The sequence below is a fragment of the Tinamus guttatus genome, unplaced genomic scaffold (genome assembly GCF_059628265.1).
Source record: "Tinamus guttatus ecotype Peru unplaced genomic scaffold, ASM5962826v1 Tinamus_guttatus_pri_ptg000522l, whole genome shotgun sequence".
In the NCBI taxonomy this organism is placed as follows: domain Eukaryota; kingdom Metazoa; phylum Chordata; class Aves; order Tinamiformes; family Tinamidae; genus Tinamus; species Tinamus guttatus.
Genome location: NW_028289056.1, coordinates 523,597 through 540,961, shown reverse-complemented (window position 1 = coordinate 540,961; position 17,365 = coordinate 523,597). Strand labels below are relative to the sequence as shown.

General features: G+C 51.5%; 2 protein-coding genes and 1 non-coding gene across 3 annotated transcripts; 2 read left to right on the top strand and 1 right to left on the bottom strand.

The window, feature by feature from the left end:
* Positions 1-4,665: 4,665 nt before the first annotated feature.
* On the bottom strand, positions 4,666-5,263 carry RPS29 (ribosomal protein S29). The gene is made up of 3 exons (XM_088533768.1): positions 5,112-5,263; positions 4,857-4,956; positions 4,666-4,766 (listed from the first exon to the last, which is right to left on the bottom strand). Exons 1-3 carry the CDS (start codon positions 5,171-5,173, stop codon positions 4,758-4,760), a joined length of 171 nt encoding a protein of 56 aa, XP_088389894.1. The 5' UTR covers positions 5,174-5,263; the 3' UTR covers positions 4,666-4,757.
* Positions 5,264-5,375: 112 nt separating this feature from the next.
* On the top strand, positions 5,376-5,675 carry LOC148592797 (signal recognition particle RNA). Its single transcript, XR_015913891.1, has one exon.
* Positions 5,676-8,268: 2,593 nt separating this feature from the next.
* LRR1 (leucine rich repeat protein 1) lies at positions 8,269-15,321 on the top strand. The gene is made up of 4 exons (XM_088533776.1): positions 8,269-8,436; positions 8,519-8,617; positions 11,974-12,701; positions 15,069-15,321. The coding sequence occupies exons 1-4, from the start codon at positions 8,269-8,271 to the stop codon at positions 15,319-15,321; spliced, it is 1,248 nt and encodes a 415-aa protein (XP_088389902.1).
* Positions 15,322-17,365: the final 2,044 nt, after the last annotated feature.

Below are 17,365 nucleotides of genomic sequence, written 5' to 3'. Positions count from 1 at the left end.
GAGAAGCGGAACCTGCAGGAAGATGTTTGCCAGAGCCTCCTGTCGCTGCTCCCACCCCAGCATGGGGAAAGTCTGGGAGCACCAAGGATGCTGAGCCCGGAGCCACCAGGGTCCCCCATCAGGGCACACGGCCACCTCCATCCCCATGGAACTGGCCCCACACCAGGAGCCGCCTCTCCTGCCTAAGGGTGAGCTCAAAACCAGCATTTTACTCAGAGCACTGCAGGCTCCAGAGCCTCCCACAAGCAGCAATTTTTATCTGCCGCATAATCCCATGCAGTTTACTGTTTTTCCCCCTTTCAAATCCCTTATGAAGCTCTAATTGCTGAAATACAGTTTATCTCTCAAAGCTAAGGCATCGCTATCTTCCACTTTACTTCAAATATGCAACTTTATTTCCCTGCAGAAAAACATGTATCAGTTCTTTGCTATTAATGCAAGAGTCCTTGAAAACTATTTTGATTTTACTTGTTCTTTGGGGGAATCAGCAATTCTTTATAAATCATTTCGCTTCAAAATAAGTTTGAGTTTCACATCTGTATAGCTTCATAGTCCATAACCATCAGCTTTAGGAAGAATCTAAATGCAATTTTCACTATGAGCTCAGGAAATTCAAGGCTTTTGCACCTAGTGTTTGTTGTATATTGGGCAATAAATACCTAGTTTAGGCAGTAATAAGGTAAAAAGGCATTATCATTTGTACTACATCACCTTCCCACTAGACTTAAATGTTCTTGCCTTTTTTCTATTCTATTGCTCCCATCTTTTAAGACATTTGCAGAATTACAAGGTGACAATTTAGGTATTTTAATGTGTACAAAGTAATGCAAAAACACTGTTTTTCCAGTAGGAAGTTGCTTTTCAATTGGTACCCTGAGCTATTTGGTGAAGCTTTTTGTTCCCCCACCTCCTTCCTTTTTTTAAAAAAAATCATTTTTTATAACGCAGACAGCAGCTGCTTTGGTACTTAGCTCTCAGGAGCAGATGCTCAGGATTCACTGCCGCTCAAGGGCACCCACAGAGCAAGGTGCCCTCAAAGCCATTGTAGTGGTGGGAAGCAGCTTTGCTCATGGAAGAGGGGCAAATATCCACAGCTGCCCCACGGATTTGGGCATGCGGAGCTGCAGAGAGGTGGCAATTCAGGTACCGCTGCTCTTTTCAAAGCTTCTCATGAGCTCCAAGTCCCAGGGACACCAAAAGAGCAGGGGGGCACAGAAGGGCCAGGAAAAGCCTCACCTGATAAGGCCTCACGCGGTAGCGAGGGCTGTTGCCCCAGCCGTGAACCAAATCCAGAGGGGAGGATCGGAGCTCGCCAAGAGAAACACGGGACAGCGCACGGAGACTCCAGGAGCAAGAACCTCCTCGTCTCCCTCGGCCATCTCACATCTCCACAGCCTTACGCATCGCAGGCCTCACACTTTGGTGAGATTCCACGTGGAAGGGCGAAGGAAAAGGGAGCTTTGCTCACAGCAAAGCGGCCCCGCAGGCTGCCGCATTCCGGGCGCCGCTCCATGGGGAGAGCCCATCCACTCCCGGCTGCGCAGAGCCCGCGCTCGGCACTGTCACCCCGCAGGGACGCGCTCCTCCGCGCGGCAGCAAAGCTGCATCCAGCAACTGCTTCTGCTGTCCTCGGAGTCCCAGCACGAGAGCTGCAGAGTCCAAACCCCCTGCTGAGAGACCGGCTCTTACCCTAATGCTCATCAGGGAGGGCAGGAGCAGGTCTCCTTCTCTGGAGATCTTCCAAACCCACTTGGACGCAGTCCTGTGCCACGTGCTCTAGGTGACCCTGCCTGTGCAGGGGGTTGGACTAGATGACCTCGAGAGGTCCCTGCCAATCTTAACCATTCTGTGATTCTGTGATTGCGGCATGGGTTAAGGGAATGCTCAGGAACAAAACATTTACTCTCCCAATGAGAGCCCTCTTGATATCGATGAAAACAAGATTTACCAAGACTCAGGAATTGTTTAGGAAGGTAATCAGTGTTTTTTTATTATTATTTCCAGAACCAGGCTGAAGGCAGACAAATGGTCCTCACAGGATTCACCTATCTTTGTAGGTATCAGCAAAAACCAAAAATCAGTGTCAGAGGAACTAAATGCTGTTTGAGGGGGAAGCTGCCCTTTATACCAAAAGGTCAGGGTAATTAATCTGCCCTCAGTCACTCAATTCAGTGAGGGGCAGACTGAGCAGCACCTTCCAGCCACAGCCCAGCAGAAACCTCTCTTAACCAGCAGCCTGGCACTGCTGCGAGTCCCCTGCTCTGGATTTACACTTCCACTTGCTTAAGCATTGCCCCAAAATGTCCTTTCCCAGCTTATCCCCATCATAACCATGGCCTTTATCCCCTGTGAATGAAGCTATCACAGATCCTTCTGACAGCCCACTTGAAACTCCCCTGTTTGACTAGTCCCTTTGAACAGTATCAAAACCTTTCTATAGTGCTGGAAAGGTCACATCCACTGCCTCCTCTCTGGGCTTGTTCTCATCCCCTATCCTTTAAACATTTTTCAAGCTCAGTGTTTAACAGTGTTCTGGAATTTCTCCCACATCAGGAATGGCTGGCCGAGTTTCCAGAAAGCCCATGACATCCAGGTACCAGGTCTCTGTTGCTACATCCTCACCTGGAAACTCAAAGATCCGGGTTGGAAGGGACATTTGGAGATCCCCGGGCCGGTCTCCTGCTCAGAGCTAACCTGTCAGATGAGGCTGCTCAACAAGTCTCCAGGTATGGGGAGTCCGTAACACCCACTCATGCCCCAGAACTCAGCCACCCTCATGAATTTTTCCTGTTCATTAGGAAAAACCAAGTGCAGAGTCCTTTTTACACCACCCTTTATTTCCAGCATGAACTTCTTCCTCATCCTCTTTGACCGGAGCCCACATTTAATTCCAGCCTTCTCTAATAACTGTCATTAACAGCTTCCTTTCTGTGATTTTCCTCCTATTTCCAAGCATTTCCCCAAGCAGCTTCTCATTGCCTTGGCCATTCCCCATGCAGCTTCATGCTCCGCTCACACCCTCCTGCTTTCCTATCTCCCACTCTGGGCCACTGCTTTAGTCCTCTCTCATTTCCTTCCACTTCAAGGATTATCCCATTTTCATGCCTAAATCCTCAAAGACCTTTAAAGACTTTGTTAGTTTTTACAAAAAAAAAAAAAAAAAAAAAAGAGGAAAAGATACATTCTTTGGAAAATGTAATGCACTCAAATTTAACAAAGCAGCCTTAAATACTTGCTCCAAAGGAGTTGTTTTTGTTGATGGAAATTTCAGTTCCACTCTTGGGAAAAGAGGGTTACTACTGCTAAAAACCATTAACCCAGTTATTTGTCAATTTATACTGTCAACTGCATTTCCAGGTGGGAAGATGCCACCTTCCCCTCCATTCCTAGGGAAAAAAGTACCCCCCACAAGGACCTCCAAGGATCTCAAGCCTCCAGGCTACCCCCGCACCCCTCACCTAAAGGGATTTTTGTTCAGGCTTTACCCCAGTGGGGTAGTTCCCTTGCATTAAAAGTGTATTTTACGTAAGTAGATATTACCCTGGCTTGATCCTTTAACTCATATTTCAGCAGGTTTTTTTTTTTTTGCTACTTACCAAGTATCAATCCAAGTTTGGCCAAATTAGCTTCAGACAACCACTCTTTCACTGTCACCAGCTGCCTGGTGACAGCAGCACCCACCCCCATGTGGCTTTATCTGGTCAGCAGGGGACAACGAGCAGCCAGCGGGGCCTCAAACTGCTGCAGCCCCCACGTTTCCCCCGCAGCCCCTCGGCTCATGGGGCAGCTTCATCTCAGACCCCTGCTCAGCAGCATCTCCTCCCCAGGGGTTCCCTGAAGGAAACTGGGTGTTAAGGCTCACCAGGTGACACTGAAGGTGGCCTTTCCACACACAGCTCTGCCTGACTGTGCTTCCATTATATATATGCACATATATACAATGTATAGATACAGTAACATTACACATGACCCTCAATTTACTTCCTTCCACACTCACAAGAAAGGCAATTCCAACCACCCAGGATATTACACACTACAGCTCCTCGCCTTGCACTGTCCAAATGCTGCTCATAGCTCAGGACCTGCCTTCTGTACCTCTGTATTTTACTTGATATCCACAGCTTTCCAAACCCTCATTAGATCTTTTAGATTTCAAAAGAGAGTACAGCTAGCCCACACATAACCAAAAGCAGCTGCTCCGCAGGAGCACAGACTGCGCAGATCCCCTGGCCATTCACTTGGTGCTTTTAAGCAAGTCTTACAGGCCCTGCTGCCACTCTGAGCAGGGGCAAGTACTTGAGAAAACCATTTCCAATGCTGCCAAATGTCATGTATGGCTTACTTTAGGAATCATAAGCTCTGAGGCACTCATGCCCTTAGGGCTCAAGGGCATTACTGAAGTTATATGGAATAGAAAAAGGAAGAGTTCCCACTAGACTTAAGAGGGGAAACATATGAACTTAATGCAGGGCTGCATGACATCCCTAGAAGGCAGGAAAGAGGTGGTTATTAGAGCTTTTATAGCACATCAGCACTCCTTAGACTAGCAGTATGTACTACCATGCTGAGGGCACCAGGGAAGCTCCCATCCTTCAGAGGGGCTGGGATAGGGAACCTGACAGTTGTCACTGAAGTCAAAGGCAGACACACCAATGGGACATGGAGACCATTTATTGCGCGTCATGGTGCCACGAGACTGCCAGTTCCTCGGGCCAGCACAGCAGGGACCCCTGGCACTGGGCTCATCCTCCTGGTGCTCAGTCCAGCTGTAAAAGAACAAGGTGCAACAGGAAGCTTGTGAGGCGAGAGCAGGGCAAAGCACCCCCCGGCCCTGCCGGCGGCTCCCCGGCGCTCACCTTGATGAAGCCGATGTCCTTTGCGTACTGCCGGAAGCACTGCCGGCACATGTTCAGCCCGTACTTGCGGATGAGGCCGTGGCGGTTGGAGCACACGCGGCTGCGGGGAAGAAGGCAGCGAGATCGCGTCGTTAATGGCGGACAGAGCAAAACGGAACGGGGGGATGGGGGGAAACTCGCTTCGCGGCCCGTTCCCGCCTCGCCCACCCACTCCGAAAGCTGCCGGGAAGGCCCAAGGGCTGCCCACACACTGACCAGGAGCGCGATCCCTGCCCGAACTTCCTGGGGTGGCTCCAGTAGAGCTGCTGGTGCCCCATGACGCCGCCGCCGCCTCAGCCGCCAAAGGAAGATGGCGGCCCGCGCGCGCGCTAAAGAAGCCGTCCCGCCCTCCCGGCATGCACCGCGGTGCGCACCCCCCCCCCCCCGCCACCTGCGCGTGCGCGGCGCGGCGCGCTCCCCCGCCCCCCGCGTGACGTCACGGCGGAGCAGCCTATGTGCGCGGCGGGCGGCGGGGCCGGCGCCGGGCGCGGTGGCGCGCGCCTGTAGTCCCAGCTGCCGGGGAGGCTGAGCCCGCCGGATCGCTTGAGCCCAGGAGTTCTGGGCTGCAGTGCGCTATGCCGAGCGGGTGTCCGCGCTAAGGCCGGCATCAATATGGTGATCCCCGGGGAGCTCGGGGTCACCAGGTTGCCTAAGGAGGGGTGAACCGGCCCAGGTCGGAAACGGAGCAGGTCAAAACTCCCGTGCCGGTCAGTAGTGGGATCGCGCCTGTGAATAGGCACTGCAGCGTAGCCTGGGCAACACAGAGAGACGCGGGCTCTTTTTGCCGAACCCCCCGAACCTCTAACGCTTCTTTTGCCCCTCGCACCCCGCGGGCGGTGCCGGTAGCGCAGCGCCTCCCCGCGGCACCGGGCCGGTACCGCGCCGCCCCGCACCGCCTCCTCCTGGCTGGGCCCGGCAGCGCAGCCGCCTTCGTGCGCGACGCGGCCCGTTCACGCCGTTACTCCGGGGAAACGTGTTTGTTTTTCCTTACGTTACCGAGCGGTTTTTAAAATGGATTTTTGCCCGTCTGCGAAGAAAATAAAAAGAAATAAAAACGAAATCAATGAATAAAAATCACACTCGTCTGCGAGCGGCTGCTTTGCGCCTCACAGAGATCCACTTAAACCCAGGGGTTTATTGCAGATTTCCACTGTGTGAGGGCTCGACATGACCTTTGCCACGGCCTAAGGGCCAGCGCGTGTTCACCCTGTGCCCTGGATTTGCCCTGGCTCCATAAATCCTCTTTTTTCCACACGTAAAAAAAATAAAAAATAAGTAGATAGAGCCTGTCTCTGGCAACCTGAGGAAGTTATCTATGGGGTGCGTGTGGAGGACGAGACATCTAAAGCAGGTAGACGGTGACTCCAGGGGACAAGCAGAGCCCTTTTCCCAGGTCGGTTTCTGAAGAGCCATCACCGTGTCCTGAGAGGATCTTGTGTCACCAACGCTCACTTTTTCCATCAAGGCTTTGGACATTGCCCGTGTCCCCCAGCCCCTGCTCCCCCATCTCCTCACAGACCCCCCGCTCCCTTGTCCCCCAGCTCCCCTGTCACACAGAATCCAAGAACAGCTGAGGTTGGCAGGGACCTCTAGGGATCATCCAGTCCAGCCCCTGCTCCAGCAGGGACACCCAGAGCAGGGGCACAGGGCGGCATCCAGGCGGGTTGGAAGATCTCCAGAGAAGGAGCCTCCACAGCCTCTCTGAGCAGCCTCACACCTGATCACCATCACCCCAAAGCTAATGTTTAGTCTGGAGAAGACTGAGCAGGAGACTGAGAGGAGATCTGATCAACATATACAAGCACCTGAGGGGAGAGTGTAAGGAGGGTGCGGCCAGGCTCTTCTCGGTGGTGGCCAGTGAGAGGACAAGGAGTACCAGGTACAAGTTGAAATACAGGAAGTCTCATCTCTAGAGTCCAGTTGGAGGCCTGTAGCTAGTGGGGTCCCCAAGGGGTCAGTCCTTGGTCCAGTCCTGTTCGATTTATTCATCAATGACCTGGATGAAGGCACAGAGTGCTCCCTCAGCAAGTTTACTGATGATACCAAACTGGGAGGAGTAGCTGATACCCCAGAGGGCTGTGCTGCCATCCAGAGGGACCTGGACAGACTGGACAACTGGGCGGTGAAAAACCTCATGCAATTGAACAAGGCCAAGTGCAAGGTCCTGCACCTGGGGAGGAATAACCCCAGACACCAGTACAGGCTGGGGACCGACCTTCTGGAGAGCAGCTCTGCAGAGAGGGACCTGGGTGTCATGGTGGATGACAAGTTGACCATGAGGCAGCAGTTGCCCTCGTGGCCAAGAAGGCCAATGGGATCCTGCGGTGCATTAAGAAGAGCATCTCCAGCAGGTCGAGGGAGGGGATCCTGCCCCTCTACTCAGCCCTGGTGAGGCCGCATCTGGAGTATTGTGTCCAGTTCTGGGCTCCACAGGACAAGAGGGATGTGGAGCTGCTGGAGAGAGTCCAGCGCAGGGCTACAAGGATGATCAGGGGCCTGGAACATCTGCCCTGTGAGGAGAGGCTGAGGGAGCTGGGCCTGTTCAGCCTGGAGAAGAGAAGGCTGAGACGGGATCTAATCAGTGTCTAGAAGTACCTCAAGGGAGGGAGTGCAGAGGACGGGGATGGTCTCTTTTCAGTGGTGGCCACTGACAGAACTAGAGGAAACGGCTGGAAACTGAAACACCAAAAGTTCTACAGGAACTTAAGGAAAAATTTCTTCCCAGTGAGGGTGCCAGAGCCCTGGAACAGGCTGCCCAGAGAGGTTGTGGAGTCTCCTTCTCTGGAGATCTTCCAAACCCGCTTGGACGCAGTCCTGTGCCACGTGCTCTAGGTGACCCTGCGTGTGCAGGGGGGTTGGACTAGGTGAGCTCGAGAGGTCTCTTCCAACTTTAAGCATGCTTTAAGCATGCTCTTCTTAACGCACCCCAGGATCCCATTGGCCTTCTTGGCCACGAGGGCAACTGCTGCCTCATGGTCACCTTGTTGTCCACCACGACGCCCAGGTCCCTCTCTACGGAGCTGCTCTCCAGAAGGTCGGTCCCCAGCCCCCTGTCCCCTCACAGCCCCGCAGCCCCCTGTCGCCTCCCGCCCGCCCTTCCCGCCCAGCAGCGCCGCCCGCCACCTCCAGGGGGCGCCCGCGCCTCAGGCCGGACCCTCCGCCCCGGCGCTGCGCGCGCTGCCCGCGCGGGCTGCCCGCGCGCTGCCTGTCCGCCCGCCGCCGCCCCGGCCTCGCCGCCGCCGCCCCGGCCTCGCCGCCTTCCCTCCGCCAGCCCCGCGGCGCCGCCGAGGCTCCGGCGCGGCGCTCCGGGCCGGCCCCGGGGGCGGCGGCGGGCGCGCGCGGCCGTCAGGCAGGGCGGCGGGCGGCCGCGGCGATGCGGCTGCGGTGCGAGGTGGAGGTGCTGAGCCGGCTGCTGCCGAGCTGCGGGCTGCGGGGCCGCGGCCGCGCCGCGCGGGCGCTGCTCTCGCTCGGCCGCCGGCCGCGCGGCGCCGTTCACCTCATGGTGTGCACGGCGCGGGACCGGCTGGGCGCGCGCTACAAGGTGGGCACCGAGGAGGGAGCGGGGCGGGGGGCACCGGGTGGCCCCGCCGCGGCTCCTCACCGGCCTCCCCGCCCGCCTTCAGGTGCAGGACAACGTCGAGCGGCTCTTCACGCGCTTCGTGGAGGAGGGCAAGGCCACGGTGCGCCTGCGGGAGCCCGCCGTGGACGTGTGTCTGAGCAAGGTGCGTCCCGCCGGCCCGGGCCGCGCCGCGGGGGCGGCCTCCTCGCGCGGCCTCCTTAGCGGGGAGGGAATCGAGGGAAACTTCACGGACAAGAATGAACGAGCCCAGCTGCTTCGCTGGGTCACACCGCGATTTATTTTTCATTTCTTTCCGTATCTGAAGAAAAACATCCTTTTTTCCCCCTCTCCCTGGTAGTCCATACGTTTGGCTGCTAGTCCAGGTGGCTGTACCCGGTGAAGCTCCACTGCGGACCCCCGAGCTAAAGGCCTCCCGTGCAGCAGCAGCGCCGTCCCCGCCTGGTTTTAGTGCTCCGCCAGCAGCAGGACTCGCCGCCGTGTTCGTTTGCAGTTGACAGGACATACCTGAAAGCTGCCGACGTGTAACAAGGCTTTTATTCATTCTGAATTCACCAGAAAAGCCACACGTCGCTGTGCAGTTTTTATGCTATTTCTTTCTGTGCTTGTTTCAATAATCTTAGGCCCTGTTACAACAGGACAGTTTTTCTGAAACATTTTCTTTGCCTTTTAGAGTTAGGCTGTTTAAATGACTAATATTTTTTTTTGTCCAGGAAATGACAGTGATGTTTCATTCTGAAGGATATTTTGTAATAATTTCGGTGAGGTCACGCCAAGCTGGAATCCTAAAAACTGTGACCTGACAAAAGAAGGAGAAGTGCTTCTTTTCTTAGGAATAAGAGCAGTGTCTGGATATAACGTGGTAGTCCGAGACATGGCAGAATCTGGTAGGGTCCAATGGTCTGGAAAAGTCTTGTTTGTATGAGAAGGAAGGCTGTGGTGGAAAGTGGCTTTAACCTGGTGATTGTCTGAGGAGTTCACAGAAATATAAAGGAAGCAGCTTGTTTCTAAATTCAGTTTGTTTTGACAGAAACCAGTTTGTTTTGACAGAAACGAATGTGCTCTGTACCTCACAGAAAAGAAATTCATGGGTATGCTGTCAGATCCAGAACACATTCACGTTTTAGGGTGTCTTCTTTTTTTTTTGGAGCATTTCTGCTGAAGAGGAGGAAATCGGAAAGCTGCTCTCTGAATGAACTGTTGCAAATGAGCTGTAACTGCTGCAAAGCGCCAGCCAAACACTTACCACCTAGTGAAACAGGCATTAGAATTTCAAAAGCTTTTGTGAAGCTGTTTAGGGTTGTTCCAAGGAAGCCATGTTGTCACCTCCCATTCTTAACCTGAAGGCTCACGTGAAGCTTCGTAAACAACTGGCTGAGTTCCTCAGAAGCTAATGGTACTGTTTATTTCTCTTAAACTCTCCAAAACTGGAAATGTGATTTAAGGTGATTGATAATTTTTGTATGTCATTTCTGCTAGTGTAATAGATGCCTTTATATATGGAATTAAAACCTCAAAGTTGGGCAAAATGTTTGTGGAAAAGAGATTCCTGCTATGCTCGTTGTGTGCAATTAATGTGCAAAACCCCACTGTTATTACTCCGCCAGGTAGTGTGATTTGCACATCAGAAATTCAGAAACGTTGCTCTAAATCATATAACCCCGGAGCAAAAGCAACAGTGGCTGCGGATTTTGCTTTCAGCAGGCCCGGCCGTCTTGTTCCCTTTCATCTGTCTCGGAAACGGGAGGCCTGTGAGGCATCAAGGCGCATTAACTTACTTTCACAACATCCTTTTTGTTGGTGAGACTCCAGGCGTGTGGCACAGAGCTCCTTCCTGGGCACTTCCAGCTAATTCTTTGCTTTTTCCTAGGCGTGTCTTGTTTTCTCAACATGTGTTTGTGAAGCCATAAGAATATTTGCTTTATGTAGGTATTGCAGAAAAAAATTGTCTTAAGGCTCCAGAGCACAAAGTAGTCCTATCTTAAAGACATATAAATAGTGTAAAATTATCTTAACATCCTAGAGCTTTTGTCTTCAGAATCAGATTTCTGTTTTGTCTTGCAGTCTGATGACAGCAAAGAAATTGTAACTTCATTTCTAGGATCTCATTATCCATTCTCCTTGGTCTTTACAGATCTGAATGACTTTTCCCCTTTGCTTTCAAATTTATTTAGCTGCTTTTGCCCTCGGAAAGGTGCTGAATCTGCCTGTAGCTGGGAGGAGTCCCATAGCTGAGTGTTTTAGTGTGGCCTGGCTGACATAATGAATATTGATAGGAAGAAGGTGCAATTTCCTGTCTCTGGAAGAGATCACGTCAGGAGTTAAGGGACCAGATGTGCGTGGGATGGGTAAGATTAGCTTAGCTGTGCATGCAGATATGGTCATTGTCTTTATTTACATTGCATTAGCATCTAGAAATCTCCAGGATCATTGTCCATTGTGCAAGGCACTTCCAGTATTTTATGTGAGCTAGTTTGGCACCCTGTGGAATTTGTTATAGACAAATGCAATTAGGAGAAGGGTTGTCTTTCAGGTGCAGAACCACTGGAAACGGAGTGGAAAAACACTTGACTTTCTGCACTGTGCCAGAACCCCAAGAGTGTCTGTTCTTTTTGCACGGAGGAGTTTATTTTAGTTGTGTGGATACATTCTGCTTTTTACTTCAAAATTTTCTTACAGCTTCATGTTTGTCAGTTGCCAGTTGGGATACTTACTGTGAAATTTAGAAGAGAAATATTTGGTTACCCCGCTATTCATAAAGTTAATTGTTTTGGTACAACAAATGTAACACAGCTTTGCTTTATCCTTGCTTAGAATGGAAGTCATCTGCTCTTCCATTAATGTGGCTCTGTGTCCTTTCTGCTGTCCTGTTGTGTCCCACGTAGAGCAAAGTTGGTCACAGATTAAATGAAAATAATTATCCTCCTCTGTGGGGCTGCCGTGACAGGCAGCGCTTCACGTGAGCGGAAGCATTTGCTTCATGTGCCTTGAATCTCCCCACCGATTTTACATATAAATTCAACCTCGGATTCCTGCTTTTCATTCCTCACAGCTTCCAGAAGCGCCTGCCTCAAACTTGAGATCCCTGCATGCTCTGTGTGACTTTCTGTAAGCTGTTGCTTTATCAGGTTGAGGTTTGGAAAGACTGCAGTGCATCAGTTTTTTTTCTGCACTTTATTTTCAGCTATAAACTCTCTGCGTTGCTCCTTTCCTGAGTAATGCAGCACAGTTCTTTTGATGTAGGTTATTCAGAGAGTTCATAACTTTTCAAACTGCCTATCATTTGTTCTTAAATATTGCAAACAGCATGCCAGCCAACTAAACCTAAATGTGTTTCCCTTTCCCCTTTTATTGCCCTTCTGACTTGATATTTCATGATGCATACGTGTCCAAAATAGTTCAGAAAGTGTTGCTAAGTATCCAAGAAAATCTAAGAATAATGAGCTTCTAATTCCACATTTGTGTGTTTTTTGGGTTTTGTTTGTTTGTTTGTTTTTATAGGCAGATGTCAGCAATTTAAAGAATTTCCTTTCAGCTGTGAGACTGGCTCACCAAGGTGCTGACATTGACGCGCTCCCCCTCTCACCTCTGGTACCAGCGAAGACCTCGGAAGTAGAAAAACCCAAAACAAAGATGATCATAACATCAAGAAGGGACTATCCTCTCACCAAAGGCTTTCCTTACTCCCTAGAACATCTCCAAGCCTCGTACTGCAAACTTGCTCGCATTGACACGCGGGTGCTTTGCCTGAAGAAGCTCAGAAAACTAGACCTAAGTCATAATCATATTAAGCAACTGCCAGCGACTATTGGTGACCTGATCTGTCTTCAGGAGCTCAATTTGCACAACAACCACCTGGAGTCCTTCAGTGTCGCCCTGTGCAACTCCACCCTTCAGAAGTCTCTTCAGTTCTTGGACCTCAGCCAAAACAAAATCAAGGCTCTTCCAATTCAGTTTTGCCAGCTACGAGAACTTGTTAATTTGAAGCTTGATGACAATGAGTTGATTAGGCTGCCGTTCAAGATGGGCCAGCTAAGTCATCTACGCTTCCTGTCTGCAGCACGGAACAAGCTTCCCTTTTTGCCCAGTGATTTTAGGAAACTCTCTCTTGAGAACTTGGATCTGTTTGGAAATCCCTTTGAACAGTCTAATCCACTCGTTCCCAACATACAACTGAAAATACCATTGACTCTATTAGAATGTGCTGCAAGGGCAACTGTAAATTACAGGTAAGAGGAGTGAGAATGGAACTTGTTGCTGCTTATTTCAAACCTGTCAAGTCAAAACTCTCTTGATTAGTTTTTTTTTCCTGCTTATGGCAATTGTTCGTCACATATTCCAAACCGTAAGGAATTTCACTTGTAATTTCCTCTCTGTTGTGTGAGATAAAGCAGATTCTTGTAGTGATTTTGGGAGCACTTAGACAAAGCTATTGGTTGAACTATTATACTTCACAAAATGGGGAGCACCACAGCAGAACGTTTTGCCCAACGATGGGCAAATTTAACCCATTTCTGTGACCTTGAAGGACTTCCAGAACTGTATATCTAGGCACTTAGGTTACAGTGGATTTTGTGATACGGATCATAATGTGTATCGGGCCTTAGCCTGGGCGTTCATGGTTGCCCCTCATCCTGTGTTCACCTTAAAACACACTGGACTCCCTGAAAAATCTGCTAGCCTGCAGCTAACCTGTCACACGTGCGGATGGCGTGTTGGCTAAAGGGACCTTCCACAGGGCAGCTCCGTGCCAGACACTGGAGGCTCTGCCCCACTTTCAATGGGGCAGAAAGGGGGCAAGCTGAGCTGTATTGGAGGGTCCTTGAGAGCCTTCCCAGAGGGGCAGCATCGAGCTGTAGCTGGCATTAATTTCCCCAGGCTCCTCTCTACTTCATGCTTCCTTGAACTGTGCGTTTCCTTCTGTGTCAAGGTATCCTGCCTTATGCAGAGAAGCCCCGTTCTGAGATAGTTTTAAAATCCTTAGCATCTCTTGCTTCCCCAAATAAGCTATAGCCTTGCCAGGCTGCTGTTTATTATCTGGTTTTCCCCCACATCACTTGCATAGCTCTGCCTAAATGCCACTGCCTGTGCTTTTCTAGTACCATCTGGTGCGACTCCCACCCCATTTTCCTGGGTGAAAAAGGTGCAAAGATGGAAGAGAGTCAGAGAGATACAAAAATGGGGCGAGAGACAGACTGGATGTGCTTCTAATCTGTGTTCTTTGCCCTTTCCAGCCTGGTGGGGGAAGTCCTGGGCTGGCTGCTGGAAAGCCCTGTTATAAGTGTCCCCCAGGCACATCCTGCAATGAGCTGAGGTGGCCCCTTCTTATCTCCTCCTCCTCTGAGCCAGCTGAGTTTGAAACAGTGATGATCCAAACTCACCTGCCTCCTTTCCAGTCTGTAATACAAATCACAGTGGCTTCGACACATATGCGATTAGAGAGCCTGTTTTTCTAGAGAATAGAAGGCCCCTGCACCTGGTTTTGGTGCTCAGTTCCACTGGCAGAGTACGTGGGGCTCCTAGGCACTAACTGAGCCCTGACCCCAGTGCAGAAAGTGCTCTAAAAAGCCACTGCCAGGCAGAAGGGAACAGGCTCCATGCTCCAAGAGGAAGATGAAGGAAACGGTGCCCCTGGCCCCTGCTCCGGGGTTACAAGGAAACAGCAGAGGCCAGAGGAGCCCTGGCACTTCCTCAGCCTCACCGTTGATTTGCAAAGGTGACAGCGGAGGGCAGCGACAATAAGCACTAAAAGCCTTGAGAAAGGAAGAAAACAGAAGGCAGGATGGCAGTGAAGAGAAACACCTGCAAAATAGCTCCCTGTTGGCATCCTGGGCAGGTACAGGAGCTGTGATTATGGTTGTCGTGACCAGAAAAGGAGGATGTCCTGGAAGTGAGGTGGCGTGGGGGCATCCACAGGCGTCTCAGCGATGTGAGTGACAGTGTGTGGAAAGAACAAGCACCACGTAGGTGCAGCCTGGATGTGAGTCACTGGGACCTGCTCGGGGAGCCCTGAGTGACCCCTGGGCACTGGGGGAGCTGTATGTTAAAGTTAACTATTGAGAATAGATTAGGGAACTTGTTTATTTTGTATCCTAAACACAATGCCACTCATCGGTGACTTTGGAAAGAAGTTTCTTCATTGTCCTCGTAATTGAATGTCATGCATGGTGTGACAGAGGAGAAAGCAGGTAGATTAACAGAGAATATGAATTCATGGTCTGCAGTGTCACGCTGCTGTGGAGGGGACAGCACGTGTGTGCCATGGTTGTCCGTTCTTAGTCCTCCTGTTAATTCTGTCCATCTCTAATTCTCTACTCCCTGCCCTGCCAAGCTGCTGTAATTTGCCCTGGTTCTTGTTACAGTGTTTTCTGGGGTCAGGTTCTTGGTACTCCGTGGTCAGTAACATGGGTGTGCGGGTTTTGTGGCTATCTTGAAAAGGGGCTTTGTAGTTTCTACTTAGCCTAGTACTGCTAGTGCCAACATTTCAGATTTGTATGATGTTGAAACAGCTTTTGTCCCCCTGGCTGGTGCATGTGGCATGTCACTGAGTTTGTGGCACTTGCAACGAATTCACGCTTGCCTCCCTTGTTCAACAGAATCCCGTACGGCTGCCACCTCCTTCCCGCTCACCTTTGTGAAGACCTGCAGGTGGCCAAAACGTGCCAGTGTGGCAGTGCCTGCCTGAGCAGCTTCATCCAGATCACCGTGACCATGAACCTGCACCACGTGGCGCACACCGTGGTCCTCGTGGACAACATGGGGGGTACGGAAGCCCCCGTCATCTGCTACTTCTGCTCGCTCCACTGCTACTCCCAGTTCCTGGACAGGTACCTGCAGAGCAACGGGTGACTCTAGGCTCTGCTGCAGGATCTGTCGGGGCCGGAGGGGTCCGAAGTTGTTTTGTGCTGATCACGGGGATCAGCAGAGCGATCACGGGGCGTTTGCCCAACAGCAGATCTCTGTGGTACAGCAGGGAAACACTGCGAGCCTCAGGGGGTCTCGCTGCTTCTCTACTGCTAAAATCTCTTTGGTTGGAATAAAAAGTGGTTTGTAGCTTGAATGATTCTTCCTTAGAATGTACTTTGCTTTCTTTTCCCTATATTGTGACTTTGGATAAAGGATTGTGGCAGTTTTGTTTTATGGAGTGAGCGGCTTCTCCTCGCCAGCAGGAAGGTGGGTGAATTCCCTCTTCCCAGCGTGTATCCCACTTCCCTGCTCACTGCTCTCCCGAGGCCACGGACTCTGCCTGCCGACAAGGACCACACTGACCTGATCACTGGCCTGGGATCTTCCCAAGTAATTTACTGTAGAGCAACTTGTAGGTGCTATGAGAAGTTAACAGTGTCAGCAGTTCAAAACTGGTCATGTTATTCCAGGTACTTTTTTTTTGTTAGGTTCTGAGTATAGCGTTCTCCCTTTAAGCAGGGACCAGCATTGTTTTTGTCTTTCTTTCTTTGTTATACGAGAAACATCTTTTCTAATTATGTGATCCAAACCTTGTTTCTGAACTCACATTTTAAAGATCCTTGAATTGTTCAGTTATTAAATTTTGAAACCCTTCTACCTCTATGGGAATTGTGTTTTCTCTAGTGCGTGTTTTACTCGGCGTATTCCAGAAGTTGGCTCCAGGCCTTTGTCCTGGTGAAGACACATCCACATCATCATTTCCCAGTTTTGCAGTCTAGTCCCATGGCTGATGTATAGGACAGCATGGAACAACAGTGCAGAACCGAATCTTTAGGTGTCCTGGCGCTGGCACATGTGGTGACATGGGTAAAACAAGCCACACGGGTTTCTAGAAACATCTACTGTTGTCACAACGATCAGTAGTTTCAGTGGGACAACAAGACACCTGTAGCCGGTGAGTCCAAAGCTGGTCTGGATGGTGCTTCAGGTTACACCTAAATGCAGCGTATGGAGAGTGGAGCAGCCTGGAGGCTGCGGGCTGAATGCACGGACTATAGAAACGTGCAGCTCTCACTTCCCATCTCCTTGAGCATCTCCTTCTCGTAACGTCTCACAAACCAGCAGCCTCAAATTCACTATCCAAGACAGCCACAGCAGAAATCCTGAAGCCGACCTCCTGAAGGGCTTTACTTCAGAAGAAAATCCCTTTCCGAGACACTTTTCCCGAGGAAGAATTGACCTTCCATGTTATTCTAGAAATATGTAGTGCCAATAAAACTGCCTCTGAGTGTCCAAACACCTTGATCCCGTTCTCTTCATGTGGTATTTGTAAAGCACCACACTAACTGATCTAAGGTTAATCATTTCTTGTGTGTTTGTGCTGCCCTCAGCCCCTGTATGAAGCGGAAAGCCGGCGCCACCTCCTCTCCTGGAAGTGGTGCGGAGCGAAACCCGGATGCTCCAAAATGCCCATGTGGTGCTGCTGCTGCATAGGGAGAGCATTCCTGCCCTTGGCAAACGCTCCCAGGGCTGGAGCGCGTGGGGAAGGGCAGGGAAGCGGCGCGGGGCGCGCGGGGCCTTCGGTGGCCCAGGCAGCAGCCGGGGTGTCCGTGCGCTTCCGAGGGCGCGTTTGGGCCGAGGGAGGCGGATACCGAAGCGCCACGAGCGAGCGGAGCTGCTGCGGGAGCCAAGAGGATCCCGCCGTGTCCAACGGCTCGTGGGGCTCACACGGCATCTCCCGCTCATCCCGAAGCCTCGTACGGACCAACGCCGCTCGCTGCAGGCTGGCTCGGCTCCTGCGAGGGTGCCGCTCTCCCGATACCTCCCTGGGCAGCTCCCAGGTGTGCTACAGGGCTAAAGGAAACTCGCTTTTGAGTTGCATCGGGTGCAGAACCATCCCCAAACACATCCGGCAGCGGAAGCGTCCGGCGTGCCAGGAGCGCGCGGTGCCGATCCCATGGTACCGATCCCGCGGCGCCGATCCCAC